The sequence below is a fragment of the Haliotis rufescens genome, unplaced genomic scaffold, assembly GCF_023055435.1.
Source record: "Haliotis rufescens isolate VD_foot unplaced genomic scaffold, xgHalRufe1.0.p SCAF_9, whole genome shotgun sequence".
NCBI classification, from domain to species: domain Eukaryota; kingdom Metazoa; phylum Mollusca; class Gastropoda; order Lepetellida; family Haliotidae; genus Haliotis; species Haliotis rufescens.
This window is the reverse complement of record NW_025964383.1, coordinates 20,225,452-20,243,340: the sequence shown is the minus strand read 5'-3', so window position 1 is coordinate 20,243,340 and position 17,889 is coordinate 20,225,452. Positions and strand designations below refer to the sequence as shown.

The following is a 17,889-nucleotide window of genomic DNA, read 5'->3' as shown; positions in this document are numbered from 1 at the left end:
AAATACCCGTGTTTGCACAGTGCACATCATCAACAAAATACAAAATAGCATACAATAACCAGGTGCATCCATAACTTGAAGGATCATAACCAATCTGAAACACCGAACAAAGCAACGAACAAAGCTCTTTACACTTCTAACTCTGACTATTTTTAGTCTGAGTTGGGTTTATGAGTCTATTGTCACACTTTCGCTGAGCTGTAAGGCAACGAGGAAATATTGTGAAAACGTGATGTGGAACATCTCTCTACTCGAAACATCACTCCAAATTTGTTCAATTCGCAGAGTCGACCCTTCCAGAAATATTTACTGGAAATTGTGGAAAACACATCTAAAACTCCAAGCGTTATTTCACATATATCCCGGGAATACTGTTGCTGAAGTCAATTTTTATAATCAATATTAAGGAGCATTATGAAGTCGGTAATCTCCGGAAACTGTTGGAAGGTTTTGTGATGACACGCTCTATTTATATATATAGTTTTTACATGAGTGCACGAAATTGACATATCAAGATAATTCACTGTGCTCACTACCTTACTCCTTTCAAACATATTTTAAAAATTGTTATATTGACGTTTTCTTAGTGTTATACCAAGTGTTAATGTATTACAACCCTATAAGTAACTCATTTGGTCACGTGTTCCTACACGACCTCAAAACGGAAATTGCTTCGCGAAATATTGCAATTCTTCTAACATTTGTTTGCAAACCTCTCTTCCAAAATTGCTGTGGAAAACGATGCATAGATGTAGTTTGCAAATGTTCACTTACAAGCACTATTTTATGGCTGTTGTAGAAAGTGTGAACTTAGCACTCAACAAACAGGCATTCGGGAACGGCAACAACGGCGCACTTTCACGGTATGACAACGCCGTTGACGGCGACCTTAACGCCGCCAGGAGCGGCCGCAGCTGCTTCACCAGCACTGGTGACACTGGCTGGTGGATGGTGGACCTCGGCGACAGCTACGCCATAGACAGCGTGGCTCTACAACCACCTTCTGATGGCGACCGTGAGTACTAAAATAAATTCTGACATAATGTAATTTCTAGCAGTTCGTTTGGCAAAGGAGGAACACACATGTGTCTCAAAAACTCGTAAAATCCGTAAAGAAAACAGGACACGCCCACTAATCTACTATCATCAATTTAAATACAGATTAATAACTGGAGGACCTCAATGGACCACAATTCCATCTTGGAAGAGTTGTCTGCATGTTGATACTTTCCTCTGTTATTGGAGTGAGTGAGTGAGTATGGTTTTACGCCGCTTTTAGCAATATTCCAGCAATGTCACGGCGGGGGACACCAGAAATGGGCTTCACACAATGTACCCATGTCGGGAATCGAACCCGGGTCTTCGGCGTGACGAGCGAACGCTTTAACCACTAGGCTACCCGACCGCCCCCTGTTATTGGAAGTCATTCACAAATTATATCATTCGGGTTATATTTGTATATGTAAACAATTAACGTTTTACAACTGCAGTCATTCATAATTGTTTAAATGCACTGCACCGCTGTCATCTACAATCTTTAACGAAGGCTGAATCGCATGTTAACGAAAAGGACATTCCGATTGCTGCGACACAGATAATTTAATGCATGTAATTATTTTGATGAGATTAATATTATTTCATTGTCAAGAAGGCCTGAAATACACTAGTCTGAATAAACATCCTGTATATATATATATATACCGTAGCAATGCTGACATTATATGCCATTGTCTTGTACATTTCGTAGCTGACCAATCATCGCCCGTTCCTTAACCAATCAGAAACTTGTATTTTAATGTAAGGTATGATGAATTGTATTTTGATCATACCTCTAGTTAAATCTGAATAACATGTACATTTCGAAGCTGACCAACTGTCGGACATGACGGTCCTGGTGTACCACACCAACCCAGAGACTGACCCTTCAGCCACGCCCACTGTGTGCAGAGACATCCCTGGCCGCATCGTAGCCTTTGACAAGATACAGTGTGTTGCGTCGGTGTCCGGCCGCTTTGTTCGCCTACAGCAGATGAGTAGGGTACTGAAGAGCCACTTCACTGTGTGTGAAGTACAAGTGTATGGACTGCTAGGTCAGTGAAGATACACTGCTTTGATTATGTATTTGGTACACAACACTGCTAGTGTACTACATGGTGTCTTATATTAAAGTAACTATACACGTAACTGACAAGACATACATGCGTGATGGTTCTTGACAAAGTAATTCATGGTGATGAAATATTTAGTTCTTTGTTGATAAAATAATATCTTGAAAAAATCTGAAAAAAACTTGTGCTGCTGTGACATGGTGGAATGTTTTTTTAAAGCTCAAATAATATTATGCATGGTACACAATGTCGTAATTTCGAATTCACTGATCCGTTTATTGCAAAGAGACCTTCGTAAACTATTGAACAAATAACATCTTAAATAACATCTAAAATCTGGAACATAATTTCATGTGAACCAAATGCATATATACAGAGGACAAGCTACACGATTTCTCCATCGACGTCTACGTCAACAATCCACTCACCGACAAAACCAGTCCAGCCAAACCATGCACCCAGTTCAAGGGGGACTTCCCCTCAGACGGCCCGCGGACACTTTCCTGTAGAGGGGACGTGTGGGGCCGCTACGTCAGGGTCAAGGCTGACAAAATACAGGGCAAGGATGACCTGATGACCATTGGTGAAGTGGAGGTGTATGGCGACAAGATGGTCAAGAAAGGTAGTGAGATGACAGACAGGTAGAACCGTAAACAGCCATGGTGGGCACCTTGTCATGGTGGTGCAGGAACAAACCTTGCTATTCCGGAAACCCCATTAATACGAACGTTGATTGTTGGTATTGACGTTACTTTATAACGTTGATTTGTTAATCCGACAATTTGTTACGATTTCAAATCTAGATTAACGTTGTTTTACTGTAAACGTGTATAGTGGCGATCGGTAGTAGCAGGAATGAATACCCTCCTTTATTATAAATCGTGTCGAGACGCAAACATATTTGAAGGAAAATCTTTAAATCATAGACCTGGAGACCATCGAACACGAAAGAGAGATTTGATTATTAGAGTGAGAGGGGGCAAATCAGGGATCATTTTGAAAAATATAAAATTAATATTTTGTGGATGACAAAAATGTTTGATCTCTCCCTTCAGAGATTACAATTGTTTATTTTGAAGCGCCTACTGAACAATACCCTGTCGCAAACATCCCCATCATTGTTGACTATATTTCCATACTGCAGAATTATTCTACACAATATGCTCCCTCAATGTGTCAAGGTTACACACAATCTACCTTTTCTGTTTAGAGTGGTCTCCCCTTGACTGCCCTTCACCTCCAGAGCACCCTAACGCCCGTGTCACCATCTCTCGGACAGCAAGAGAGGCTCTGGCCACATACCGCTGTGTAGACGGCTTCTCCACGTGTAGCAGTGTCCACGCCCACTCGTGTTCCTCCAAGGAGGGGTGGGTGGGGCAGGTGGAGCCCTGCCTTCAGACAAGCTTCAGCACTAACAGCCCTGCAGGTGTAAGTACCACAGTATATGTATTTAGTTACTATCTCTGACGTTATATAAACCTTCATATAAAATGTTTGTTTGTTTGCTGTTTAACGCCGCACTCAGCAATATTCCAGCTATATGACGGCGGTCTGTACATAATCCAGTGATTGACAGCATGCGCATCAATCCACGCAATTGGGATCGATGACATGTATCAACCAAATCAGCGAGCCTGACCATCCGATCCCTTTAGTCGCCTTTTACGACAAGCATAGTCGCCTTTTACGGCAAGTATGGGTTGCTGAAGACCTATTCTACCCCGGAATCTTCCTGGTGTCATATAAAATGTACAAAGGGAATTAAATACATCACACACACACATACATAGAGCTTTGAGAATGCTATTGTTATCGGCCTCCTGGGTCTCTTAGTCATCTTCACGAGGCAAGGAAGCTAACTGGCTGTAAGAGTCCAGTTTCCAGGCTGGAGTTTTGTACCACGATCGTAGCGCACCTCCGATGCCATTTCTCATATCACGTGCATCTGCTTCAAATAAAATGGCGGCGTCCAGACAAGATGATATGATCAAGCTAATGTGAAGAGTTTCACATCTCCAGCCTCCAGACACCCAGTGCATGTCGACTGTTGCACAAGACTCGAGCACGTTGACTCAAGAACATGAAAATATTTGGAAACAATCTTTCGACGCCCGGTTGACGTGCACATGCTTTGCAAATCCTGCAACTGGCCGAATTCTGCATGGTACATTGTACGTCATGCTGTTTACGAACCGGATGTCGATTTCGTTACGCGATTTTAATTGGACAATGCGTGTACCCGTTTGTCCAACCAAAATATAACTCCGAAATTTCATCCTAGTTCGGCAAGGGTGGAAACCTGTCTTTTGCAGTCAGTTAACGACCTTGCCTTAGACATATGTCTCTTAGTGAAAGTAGTTCTGAGTTCTCTTGGATAAAAAATCAGCATACAAAATAAAAACGTACAGAGCCGACAGATCACAAAACCTTACCAATAGGCATGACCCTTTCCAAGTTAGGCACTTAGTTCGAGGGGCGGTCGGGTAGCCTTGTGGTTAAAGCGTTCGCTCGTCACGCCGAAAACTCAGGTTCGATTTCCGACATGGGTACAAAGTGTGAAGCCCATTTCTGGTGTCCCCCGCCGTGATATTGCTGAAATATTGCTAAAAGCGGCGTATTACTCACTCACTAAGTTCGTTGTGTAGAGTTATATACCTTGATACAAATCTTTCATTTTGTAATTACCATATACAAATAATATCTTGAACTTTTAAAACGCAACACTATTCCTGTTGAGTGATGACATGCTGATCCTTCCCAAAATGACAACATATTCCATTGTTACACAGCTTGAAACCGTCATCCTGCCCTGTCCGCTGAAGCTAGGCGAGGCCATTGAAATGTATGTCACCCCACAGACACCTGGGTGAGTCGTTTCGTGTGTCATCCGACACCCAATCCGTCCTTTGGTGAGATCATTTCTGTGTGTGTGGCTGCTTGTACTAGTCCGGGCTTATGTCGATTTTATAGTGCTAGCCCACTGAGATACCATGCCGCAGTTTAACATGAATACCCCACTCTGACACAGTAAACGGACTCCGAGTCGATCAGTCCTTGTTTTAGCCCCTTAACGCCTAGCGCCAGACAGGGTAACAACGAGTACAATCTTTAAACGTCTCCTTCTGCGGGCACTCTACCACTAGACCACTGAGACTGTCCGTAGGTAAATTGCGATACAATACAGACCGACCCACGTATTGCACTTTATCATATAATGGGTAGGTTTTTCGGCAGTATAAGGCCAACGGATAAAAACGATATAGAGATGCAAATATCAAAGGTCAAGTAGGACTACTTTCACTGTTTATAAACAAACATGGCGTCGTCCTCGTCATTCGGCGATCGAGTCAAAAGTAACCATCGGGAATCTGGATAAACAACAGGGATAATTGCTATCATTATCAAAAGAACAGTCTAATATACTGAAAATCAGTGTCTAACTGTGACGTAGCTAAGGCATTTTTTAAGTTTTGGCTACTTTGGAGGTATAAATTTCGAAACAATTTTGCGAGGGCGCGAGGCCTAGCCAAGCGCGGGATCAGTAGCAATATCTGTGATTGTAGACCTCTGCGACTTGAAACCTTCTCCACAAATTAAAATAGTTGGATTTGGCCGAAATATGTTTGAATTGTTACCTTGTTTGGTTTTGTCGCTGTGTGAACATCTGACTACACTTCTTAACGTTATGACAGGACAGACCGACTGTCAACAACGTCTGACCGTGCCCGTGACGTCTCATAGACTAGGGTTAGAGTAGCTTCCCTTTGACAAAGGGCAGTTACTCTAGCGGACAGACCGATGGATTGCCGCGAAAGGCAATTAAAAACAACTGTTGTTTTGCGTATACGTTGCTTCGCCACTGTATAAGAAACAGATTTCAGTTGGAACTATATTGACTACTGTCACTGTCCGACTGACACACCACTTACCCTGTGACGTAATAAATACTGATGCGCGCATTCCAGGAAAACTCGCAATGTTTCGGTAATGTTTGTGAGAGAGGGATAGCGATTTTAAAGCACAGAATTAAAGCATGACATTATATGATAAAGAGGTTATCACGCTTGTGTGTTTGGGGATGGTAAATATCCTGTATTAGGAATAAACACTATGTATTTAGCTCGCCAAGGTTCGCTAAATACAATGTTTATTCCTAATGCAGGATATTTACCATCCCCAAACACACTCGCGTGATAACCTCTATATATTCTTGTACAACAGTCCGGCAATACTCACATGTCCTGTTGGGGGAGGCGTGGGTGGCCCAGTCGTCTAAGGCGCCGTAGTTCGCTGTGCAGAGTTGCGTCCCTTGGGCACGCCAGAAACCTATGATCGTGGGTTCGAATCCCGGTTTGCCCCGATTATGTTTCTAGGTTTGTCAGCACCATACCCGTGCTCGTGGGTTTCACCGAAGAGGTAAACGTCTCAGACCTGTTTCGCTTCAGGCTTTCTTTCCACATCAAGCCGACACGCCGCAATATAACTGGAATACTGTTCAAAGCGGCGTTAAACCCAACTCACTCACTCACTCCCATTTTCCGAGTCATATCAATGATCGTGTGGAGTTGATTCATTCATTTCTTCATAGTTTCATGTGTATTATTTCAGATCAAGCGTGACGTTTTTGAACTCACGAAATGGAGATAACATCCTTAAGATGAACATGAAGTTCACCGACCCAGAGGACAAGTTCGAGCTCCTGACTGCGCCAATGCGGCCAGCACCCACTATAGTGGAGGTGCCGGAACTGCCATTCACTCCCGGCAAGGAGTCTAAAGTGGTTGTCACTTACTTCTCGGACCACGTGGATGTGAGACATGTTTATTTAGCTCATAGTGTCCTCTGCATCATTCTCAAGTGATATTATGTCATCCTTCCTGACATCAAATATATGCCATACCCGTGCTGGAGAGTTTCACCAAAATGATAAACGTCAAAAACCTGCATCATGTCGGGCTTTCCTCCCACATCAAGCTGACACGCTGTTTCTCGGAAATACAGTTCTAGCGGCAATAAATTTAACTCACTCACCCACTCACTATAGGCATCACCAGATGCTTGTGGTAAACTTATACGACCTTGTCATTGTCAACTGGTCTACCAAATGACGCAGAAATACTCTCAATCGCGGAGTTAAACTCAACTCAATTACTCCCGTCACGGTACACTTCGATGTGCAAGTACCAAAATGTCTCATAAATATCCCTACAAGAATGGGAAGTTTGAAAACTTTAGATTGTTACATTTAGCGCGAGTCAACGAATAGACGTACTTCATGACCGGTCAACAAATTGGTGACCAGAAAATTGTTTTGCGAGTCAGACATTGTTTGGGTGAACGAGACGGCCAAGCTTGTGAACCGTTCATCATGTTGTGAGCGGACTCCGTGTGTGCGGGTTGACTATAACCCTTGTCTTATTGTTTAGATTGCCGTGGACGGCAAGTCTGTTTACGCCTACCCCAACATCATGGCCCCCCACTCCGTCGACCGCGTCATCACCACCGCCGGAGCCATGAGGAAATTGTCTGTGCTGCCAGCTGGAGATATTCCAACTACACAAAGTAATTACATAACACAACTGTTACACAGCTCTCAGTACCCCATAATGTAAGGTCCCCGTGAAGATCTGCGGTAGAATAGGTCTTCAGCAACCCATGCTTGCCGTAAGAGGCGACTGGCGGGATCGGCTGGTCAGGCTCGCTGACTTGGTTGATGCATGTCATTGTATCCCAATGCTGTAGATCGATGTTGCCAATCACTATTGACTGTTCCACCGATTATATACAGACCGCCGTCATATAGGTGGAATATGCTGAGAGCGGCGTTAAACAACAAACAAACAATAAAAGGGGCGGTGGGGTAGCCTAGTGATTAAAGTGTGTGTTTGTCACGCTGAAGACCCAAGTTCGTTTCCAACACGGGCATATGGTATGATAGCTTGAATATCGCTGTAATCTACGTGAAACACATTCACTCACTCACTCATTGATCCTTGAATATATAAGTAATGAAATTATGTTCAAAATGGCGGCAAACCCAACTCACAGATCCCGAGGTCAATTTGGCTGAGACTCGATAAGCTGGAATATAATAGACTACGGTGATAAACAGTTAACAAATGGAATTAAACATAAGTACGTATTTTTTCTTTATATTTTGATGCATTTCGGTTGGAAAATGAACATATAGCTACGCACAAACAGTCCATACCTCCCATACACGCGTATTATAAAGTTGATAGAAAAATCCAGGATCTATCCTTTTAGCTAGATTGGAATAACATTACACTTGTCGGAAATTCTGTTTACGAGTATTTACGTACGATCAGCCAATGGTACGGCGACACGTGACACTGACTTCAATATTCAAGTGCACTGTTCGCCACGGAAAGAAAACATATTTCTCTGTTCAGCATATAATTGATTCATTTGTCCATTGTTTTGCAAGTAATATTTTAGTTTCATTTGAATATCAATATACAATAAAATATAATCGTATTTCGGTTTTACAAGACATAATTTATGCCGTGACAAATGCAGACTTTTTATTCTCAGTTAAATTACATTTTACAGACGTTGAAGTCACAAAATGAGAGTGCTAATAATTTACTTCGATTATTTCAGACGCAATTAGGTCAAATTTAGCTAAACTGCGGCCTACAAAATCCAGTTCAGACCTCCAACTCAACGTAACATCTGACAGAGTCGTTGATGGTGCTGTGTCAAACAAGTGGGGAGACAACTCATGCTGGACGACAGCAAGCGGTGACCTTGACCCGTGGTGGCAGGTGGAACTGGATAATGTATACTATATTTCCTACCTGGAAATCACAACGCGAGAAGACTGCGGCAGTGCACTCTGCAGTAAGTATGGGTACAGGCACCCAGGCGGATCCAGATGGGGGTAGGTGGGTAGGGGTGTGTCTGTGCAGGGGTGCACGCCCCTTTTTCATTCACCTAACATGTTAAGTGCTCACTCCGGTATTATTTGCATCCACCTTTTTTCAAAATCTTGGGTTCGCTTGTCACGCCGAAGACCCGGGTTCGATTCCCGACATGGGTACAATGTGTGAAGCCCATTTCTGGTGTCCCCCGCCGTGATATTGCTGGAATATTGCTAAAAGAGGCGTAAAACCATACTCACTCACTCACTCAAAATCTTGGATCTGTGGATATACCGAATTCAATATAACCTAGTGGACGCATGGGGATAAGAGCCAATTGGTTTAAGCCCGGCACAGTTGGCTGTGCATCCGATCTGTCATGTTTTAGCGGTTGTGATTAGAATCCCGTCCACGTTAGGGGTACCCGGTTGATACCAAAAGGGATTTTGTTCCGGCCACGGAGTCGGATCACATTTAACCGGAAGCACCACCTACTACTCTGCCGTGTTCTTACTGGGGCGGTCGGGTAGCCTTGTGGTTAAAGCGTTAGCTCGTCACGCCGAAAACCCAGGTTCGATTCCACACATGGGTACAATGTGTGAAGCCCATTTCTGGTGTCCCCCGCCGTGATATTGCTGGAATATTGCTAAAAGCGGCGTAAAACCATACTCACTCACTCACTCACTCTTACTGTTTCAGACAATAGGCTCCATGACGTCAAGGTGGAGGTGTTCTACAGTGACCCCCAACCCGGGGACATGGGGAACACGTGTGTGATGTATAAGGGAGTGTTCCCCCCCATTACCACCGGGACAATCACATGTACCAACACGGCGGCAGGACGATATGTGCGGATCTCCTCCCCGGGTCGGAGAGTGCCCAATGATGTGCTGAGCTTGTGTGAGGTGCAGGTGTATGGAAGGGAGGTAACTCGTGTAGGTGGGTATGATAAAGACGTGGGTGTTAACTGCCATGCGAGACCGCAGGAATGGAATAGGGCACCCGATCAGGAAATGAAAAATAAAACAGATGCATATGACAATAACATGTTGATGTATTATGTTTTATCTTTATGCATCTGGATTCAGATTATATAAGTCCCGTGAAGATCCGGTTTAAAATTGTTTTTCGGGAACCAATGCATGTTTTAAGAGGCGAATAACGGGATCGGGTGGTCAGGCTCGCTGACTTGATGTATGTCGTCCCAATTGGATCGATGCGCATGATATTAATCACTGGATTGTCTGGTCTAGACTCGATCATTTACGGATCGCCGTCATATGGGTGGAATATTGCTGAGCGCGGCGTTATACAACAAACAAACAAACAAACAAACAAACAAGTTACTGTGGGACGAGGTGTATGTGAACATTACTCGCAATACGCCCAATGGGGGAGGACAGAGAATGTTATTTAACTCAACCATCCGTCTGTACATTATACAATCTCGGTCCTACAATCCAGTGATTGATATCATCAGCATCATCCGACGGCGCTGGGGCACGTTGACACTCAGCGAACCAAGCCATCGACCAAATTTAAAGCAATCACTTGCAAATTGGTAACACGACACAGAACACGACGGCATAGTCGGGTGGGCACTGAGTAGGACCTTGGTACCCACAGGACTACCCAGACCCGTGGTTATTCACGTGATATATTGTTTAATGACAAAAAATGATCTAGAACTCTACTGTTACGCTATAAGTTACTAATGTTTGCATTTTCTTTTTGACTATGCACCCATTCCTTCTGACTTTACATGTATGAATAAAGAAAAACTTCAGTCAACTTCGTTTTATGCATGATATGTATGTAAATACGTTTTGCAAGGGCTGCAGTCGAACTATTCCCAGTCGGACATTTGGACCTATCCCTTGAGACCTACAGCGGGTACCCGAGTAGGGTCGGGTAATAGTGGGATGGGTACCCGGGTAGTAAATTTGGTCTTGTCCCAGCCCTAAAGTACACGTTAAAGTACACTTCTGATATATTATTGTGAATAAAGGGCATATTTATGTACCACTGACAACAAGGTGTCCAGTAGATCTATTTTTGCAGGGTCGGGTCCGTTCGACTGCAGGTCACCGCCGCATCGTCGACACGCCACCGTCGCCGTGACGTCTACAAGCACGTCCTTGGTAGCCCACTACAGCTGTGAAGCCGGCTTCTCGATGTGTGGGGAGATCAAGCCAAGCACCTGTGTCGGGGGCATCTGGGGGGACCTACAGGCGCACTGCTTCAAGAGTGTCTGGCACTACTCTGTAAGATACCTCATAACTGAGGCATTAAAGATGAGAAGAACATAAGGTTTTAATGTGATCATGATAACGATATGGCCTCCAATGATTATAACTTTAAAAAATGTTAACAACTGTGATATTTATAATCATAATGAGAATATCAACGGGAGATAATAATAATCATAATAATAATAATAATAATAATAATGATAAGAGAAGGTTTTCAAATGTCTATGGTGGCTTCTTGTATGAGATGTCTCTATGTGGTAAATGTTTATGACAATGAGTATTTCACAGAGCACAGGGCCGCTTTATCACCACAATCTCAGCTGCCCTCTGTCTGTCAACTCGGAGGTCCGGGTCCTCGCCACGCCCACCGAGAACACGTGGTAACCATCATTATACATAAGATTAAGACCTTGCCATGTTGCATCGGGACCGACCATTTAATATTCTGCGCGTGTGTGCGTCCGTGAGAGCTTAGGATGTCCTGAAACAATCGTATTGTAGAAACATATTAAATTGTTTTGCTCGACCCCTTTGCTATCTTTGAAAGAGAATAGTCAGCATAACTACACATATCATTAATTTCAGTCACGACCCGTGAAGATTCTGGGATAGGATAAGTCTTCAGCAACCCCTGCTTCCCGTAAAAGGTGACTATGCTTGTCGTAAAAGGCGACTAACGGGATCGGGTGGTCAGGCTCGCTGACTTGGTTGGTGCATGTCATCGATCCCAATTGCGTGGATCGATGTTCATGATGTAAATAACTTGATTGTGTGGTCCCGACACGATTATTTACAGACCGCCGTCATATAGCTGGAATATTGCGGCGTTAAACAAACAAATAAACTAACAAACAACAAATTCAGTCGCAACGAAGTGATGATGATGATGATGATGATGACTGGTCAAGGTTGCTGAACCCCAAGATAATACGACATGACTATTTTTATTGATCGTTTAACATCAAATATCAGTGATTGTTGTTCTGGCTAGGTTTTCCGTACAGCTTGAGTCAGCTCCAGGAAAACAGCTGATGTTCCTGGAGAGCTCCTTCACCGAGCGAGGCTACAAGACTTCCAGCATCAAGGTGGTAGACGGCACCACAGTCAAGGACATGAGGAAACTCGCCAGCTTCCCGTTTCAAGTTGGGAAGGAGTTTGAGCTGGTGGTGAAGGTCCGCCGTGATACCATGGAGGTGAGATACCGTATCAGTGAGTGGGTGAGTTGCTGAGTGAAGGTCCACCGTGATTGCATGGAGGTGAGATACCGTATCAGTGAGTGAGTGAGTGGGTGAGTGAGTGAAGATCTACCGTGATTGCATGGAGGTGAGATACCGTATCAGTGAGTGAGTGAGTGAGTGAGTGAAGGTCTACCGTGATTGCATGGAGGTGAGATACCGTATCAGTGAGTGGATGAATGGGTGAGTGAAGGTCCACCGTGATTGCATGGAGGTGAGATACCGTATCAGTGAGTGAGTGAGTGGGTGAGTGAAGGTCTACCGTGATTGCATGGAGGTGAGATACCGTATCAGTGAGTGGGTGAGTTGCTGAGTGAAGGTCTACCGTGATTGCATGGAGGTGAGATACCGTATCAGTGAGTGAGTGAGTGGGTGAGTGAAGGTCTACCGTGATTGCATGGAGGTGAGATACCGTATCAGTGAGTGAGTGAGTGGGTGAGTGAAGGTCCACCGTGATTGCATGGAGGTGAGATACCGTATCAGTGAGTGAGTGAGTGAGTGAGTGAAGGTCTACCGTGATTGCATGGAGGTGAGATACCGTATCAGTGAGTGAGTGAGTGGGTGAGTGAAGGTCTACCGTGATGGCATGGAGGTGAGATACCGTATCAGTAAGTGAGTGAGTGAGTGAGTGAGTGAAGGTCTACCGTGATGGCATGGAGGTGAGATACCGTATCAGTGAGTGGGTGAGTGGGTGAGTGGGTGAGTGAAGGTTTGCCGTGATGGCATGGAGGTGAGATACCGTATCAGTGAGTGAGTGAGTGAGTGAAGGTCTACCGTGATAACATGGAGGTGAGATAACGTATCAGTGAGTGAGTGAGTGAGTGAGTGAGTGAAGGTCCACCATGATAACATGGAGGTGAGATACAATATAAGTGAGTGGTTTGACCACAGACTGACCCCCAGACTATCCACTGGGCAAATAATACTGTAGCACCATGAGTATGCTTTAGTGGGTGGGTATGGGGCAGTGTACCTAGAAATATACCTTGATTATCTGATGTCATGTTATCGACAGGAGGACAGGTTATATTTCAAAACAATTGTTACACTGTTCTTGTTTCAGGTGTTTATTGATGGGGTGAAGGTGACTGAGATGAGGCTGAAGTTCCCCCTCTATGGAGTACCAGCGTTGGAGACTTCCAACCTGGCCACCAGGAGAGTGGAGTATAAACCATCAAGTAAGTCTGTCAATGAACACAGAATCCTCATGGGGGATTTTATGTGATGACGAGTAATGACATGTACGATGTCCCTTAAAACGTCATTGACCATCACCTAAATCCACATGTTTGTAACTGTGTATAGCATACTGTGTGTCGAGAGTCACAATTGATATCATAAAATTGGCAGCCTGATGTATTTAATATGTAAGCATATCACGGTATGCCATTCTCATGAGTTTGACCTTCTTCCTCTAAGTGCTTTAATGGTATTGAAATGATCATGTATTTGGTGAAGATCGACAGTCATCATTATAACCTTGACAGAGTTGACCCCGAAGAATACGTCACCAGTATCCTACGCTGGTAAGAGGCTACTATATGGATCAGGTGGTCAGGCTCAGTTATTGCGTGTACCCAGACGGCGTGGATCAATGCTCACAATATCGATCACTCAATTGTTGGTCAAGACTCCATTATGTACAGGCCGCCGTCATTTAGCTGCAATATTGCTTAGTTGGTTGGTTTGTTTAACGCCGCACTCAGCAATATTCCAGCTACGTGACGGCGGTCTGTAAATAATCGAGTCTGGACCAGACAATCCAGTGATAGACAACATAAGCATCGATCCACGCAATTGGGATACGGTGACATGCATCAACCAAGTCAGCAAGCCTGACCACCCGATCCAGTTAGTCGCCTTTTACGACAAGCAAAGTCGCCTTTTACGGCAAGCAGGGGTTGCTCCAGACCTATTCTACCCCGGATCTATTGCTCAGTGCAGTGTTAGACAACAAACAAACAAACACGGAACTGATGTTCATAAATGCCTCGCGTCTGTGTTGTTAGGTCTCTGTAATCATTTTTATTGAATCAACTTGAACATTCCTAATGCCTTGGCTGTTTAAGTGTTCTCCATGAAGATGCATGTTAGAATTGGTCTTCAGCAACATATTTTTGTCCAAAGAGGCGACTGACGGGACAGGTTCGTCAGGTTCGCTGACTCAATGGATGCGTGTCATTGTATCCCAATTGCATAGATCCATGCTAATGGACCCGTGAAGATTCGGGTTAGAATAGGTCTTCAGCAACCCATACTTGCCGTAAAAGGCGACTATGCTTGTCGTAAAAGGCGATTAACGGGATCGGGTGGTCAGGCTCGCTGACTTGGTTGATGCATGTCATCGATCCCAATTGCGTGGATCGATGCTCATGATATTAATCACTGGATTGTCTGGTTCAAACTCGATTATTTACAGACCGCCGTCATATAGCTGGAACATTGCTAAGTGGGACGTTAAACAACCAACCAACCAAACCAACCAGCGCATGACGTCAGTCACTGGAATGTCTGGTCCAGGCTGATAGCTGTCCAATCTGTACTCTTGCTAAGTGGGGCGTTGAACAAAAACAACAAAGAAGAAAGCTTAAATGCACATGATGAAATTTGTCACAGTATCAATGTCATGTGCAACATCTTCTACACCACAGACGACATCACCGACGTGATCCACAACACCAGCCCGACCAACCCATGGATGGACGTTCCGAAACACGACAGGACCCATGAGATCTTTGAAGTCCAAGCTTGTAACGACGTTCTTGTTGACCTCCGGGAGAGCGAGGCGTCAGACAAGGGAACTACTTTTCTGATCGGAGGAAGACAGAACACGTTGTCCCAGTGTGCGTCATGTCCGGGGAACAAGTACACCAAATGGCACAAGCCACTGTCGTGCTATGGTTACAGGTCTTTCTGGGTGTCGTGGGAAACCCCGGGTACGGTGTCCATCGGGATGGGGGAGATGGTGGGTGTCAACCCCATCATTGAGGATGTAGTAACGGACCATAACGTCGGTCTTCTGCGAGTTGGCACCAATGGCACCGACGGCTACTGGATATTTGGTGAGATTAACGTTATACCTCTAATTATAGGATTTAATGTCAAGGGCAAACGTAAATTGAAATCAAAATTCTATAATAGCTTTCGAACACTGATTTAACAGTTTTAAATCACAATCACATAGCTTTCGAGTCTGATTCAACGGTTTCAAATCACAATTACATACCTCCGCGTTTTCAGATGGTTATTATTATTATTATTATTAGTACTATTAGTAGCAGCAGTAGTAGTAATAAAAATGTTACGAGTTTATACAATAAGTTGCATTTCCAAGAAAATATTTTTAATAATTTTGTTGCAAGGGGATAGCGATGAAGGGCACAGTCTTAGCGAAGCATGTCCTCGACCGGAAGTGTCTCCGCCACTGAAAGTAGTTCGGCATAGCCACGTTGACTCGGTAGCTATTACTGAGTATTCATGCGATGAGAACTACATTTTCTGCGGAGAGAGTTCCTTATCGAGATGTGAGAAGGGCGTACCTACGTCACAAGTACAGGGAACATGTCAGAAGAACAAAATTACCAGTGGGGTAAGAACGTATTATCAGTACCGCGCGAATGAATACTGCACCTACATCGTCGAGAGAGTGAGTGAGTTGGGTTTAACGCCGCATTTAACAGTATTCCAGTTATATTGCGTATTCCAGTTATATTATGTCAGCTTAATGTTGGACGAAAGCCCGAAGTGATGCAGGTCTGAGACGTTTGTCACTTCGGTGAAATCAACGAGCACAGGTATGGTGCTGTCACACTTAGAAACATAATCGGGGCGAACCGGGATTCGAGCCCACAGTCATAGGTTTCTGGCGTGCCCAAGGGACAAAATTGTGCACAGCGAATCGCGGCGCCTAAGACGACTGGGCCACCCGTGCCCCCCAACACACACACACACATCGTCGAAAGTACAGTGGTTTCGTTATTCATTCACCCAGGGCAGAGCACCTATATCTGTTGAGCTGGTTGATATGCTTTATTCAAACACCCGTACGTCCACTTTAAGCCTATTTGAGAAGAAGTGTTAAGAAAGTCTATTGATAATAGGGGCGGGCGGGTAGCCTTGTGGTTAAAGCGTTTGCTAGTCACGCTGAACTCGGGTTCGATTTCCGACATGGGATATTGCTGGAATATTGCTAAAAGCGGCGTAAAACCATACTCACTCACTCACAATGACAAGGCATGATCTCGTTTGGTACGGGTGACCCAGTCGTCTAAGACGCTGCAGTTGTCTGAGGGGAGTTGTGTTTCCTAGGTGTCCCAGGAGCCTTTGATCATGGGTCGAATCCAGGTTCACGCTGATTATGTTTCTTGGTTTGTCAACACCATCCCAGCACCTGAAACGCCGTGATAAAACGTCCTCACTCACTTACCTACTCACTCACTCACTCATTCACTCACTCCATAGATAGATCATGAGCCCGCTTATCTTCAATACCACGTGCACACATAATTTGTGACAGAGATTCACGTTTGTTATATTAATTTATTGTACATTTATATACCGCAGGTATCCGGGTACTAGTATCTGCTCAAATGCCGTTTTATTTGTTCCCCGACCAATGAATCCGTTTGCATTCCAGTTATCATTCTCAACTCCCTGGGGAGTATATCGCAAAGTTTTTACGCTTAGGATCTGGACAGCTCAGTATGTTATTTCCCGTTACAGAGAGGTCCCAACACTACCACCATGGACCTGCCATGTTTCATGGGTGAAGGGTCACTCATCTCGGCGTACATCACGCCCACAAACCCGGACAATCCGTAAGTGAACAAACTGTACAACTGACCCTCAGTATACTGCAACCTCGTTTATGGACAGGATAGATCAGTGTAGTGTGATGAAGTGCGATTTCGTTTCAGCAAGCGTTTGTCCTGCATCACATCTTGTGTCACTTTAACTTCAAAATAACGGTTACAGACTGTTTCCCTCAACAAGAATGTCCAAAGACATTGTAACAGTAATGCTGTTTTATAAGGAGTGAGTGAGTTGGGTTTAATGCCGCTTTTAACAGTATTTCTGTGATATCACGGCGTTAAACAACAAACCAACCAACCAACCAACCTGACCTGAATTCATTTTAAGTCCAAATTTAACAGCCATTTTGTTCCTGTTATATCCTGATATATAGCATTTGTTGTTTTACGCCGCACTCAGCAATATTCCAGCTATATGACGGCGGTCTGTAAATAATCGAGTCTGGACCAGACAATCCAGTGATTGACATCATTAGCATCGATCCACGCAAATGGGATACGATGACATGCATCAACCAAGTCAGCGAGCCTGACCACCCGATCCCGTTGGTCGCCTCATACGACAAGCACAGTCGCCTTTTACGGAAAGCATGGGTTGC

At 44.3% G+C, this 17,889-nt stretch overlaps 1 protein-coding gene across 1 annotated transcript in view; it reads left to right on the top strand.

The window, feature by feature from the left end:
- The window catches only part of LOC124144745, a 56,616-nt gene that overhangs the window by 31,396 nt on the left and 7,331 nt on the right, over positions 1–17,889 (top strand). Inside the window, exons 19-32 of the mRNA XM_048391500.1 lie at positions 800–1,015; positions 1,866–2,090; positions 2,485–2,730; positions 3,319–3,536; positions 4,898–4,974; positions 6,717–6,918; positions 7,535–7,670; positions 11,054–11,256; positions 11,533–11,624; positions 12,236–12,437; positions 13,543–13,657; positions 15,131–15,541; positions 15,842–16,068; positions 17,202–17,296. Of these exons, the coding sequence (XP_048247457.1) occupies positions 800–1,015; positions 1,866–2,090; positions 2,485–2,730; positions 3,319–3,536; positions 4,898–4,974; positions 6,717–6,918; positions 7,535–7,670; positions 11,054–11,256; positions 11,533–11,624; positions 12,236–12,437; positions 13,543–13,657; positions 15,131–15,541; positions 15,842–16,068; positions 17,202–17,296 (2,665 nt within the window). The remainder of the gene's footprint in view (positions 1–799; positions 1,016–1,865; positions 2,091–2,484; positions 2,731–3,318; positions 3,537–4,897; positions 4,975–6,716; positions 6,919–7,534; positions 7,671–11,053; positions 11,257–11,532; positions 11,625–12,235; positions 12,438–13,542; positions 13,658–15,130; positions 15,542–15,841; positions 16,069–17,201; positions 17,297–17,889) is intronic.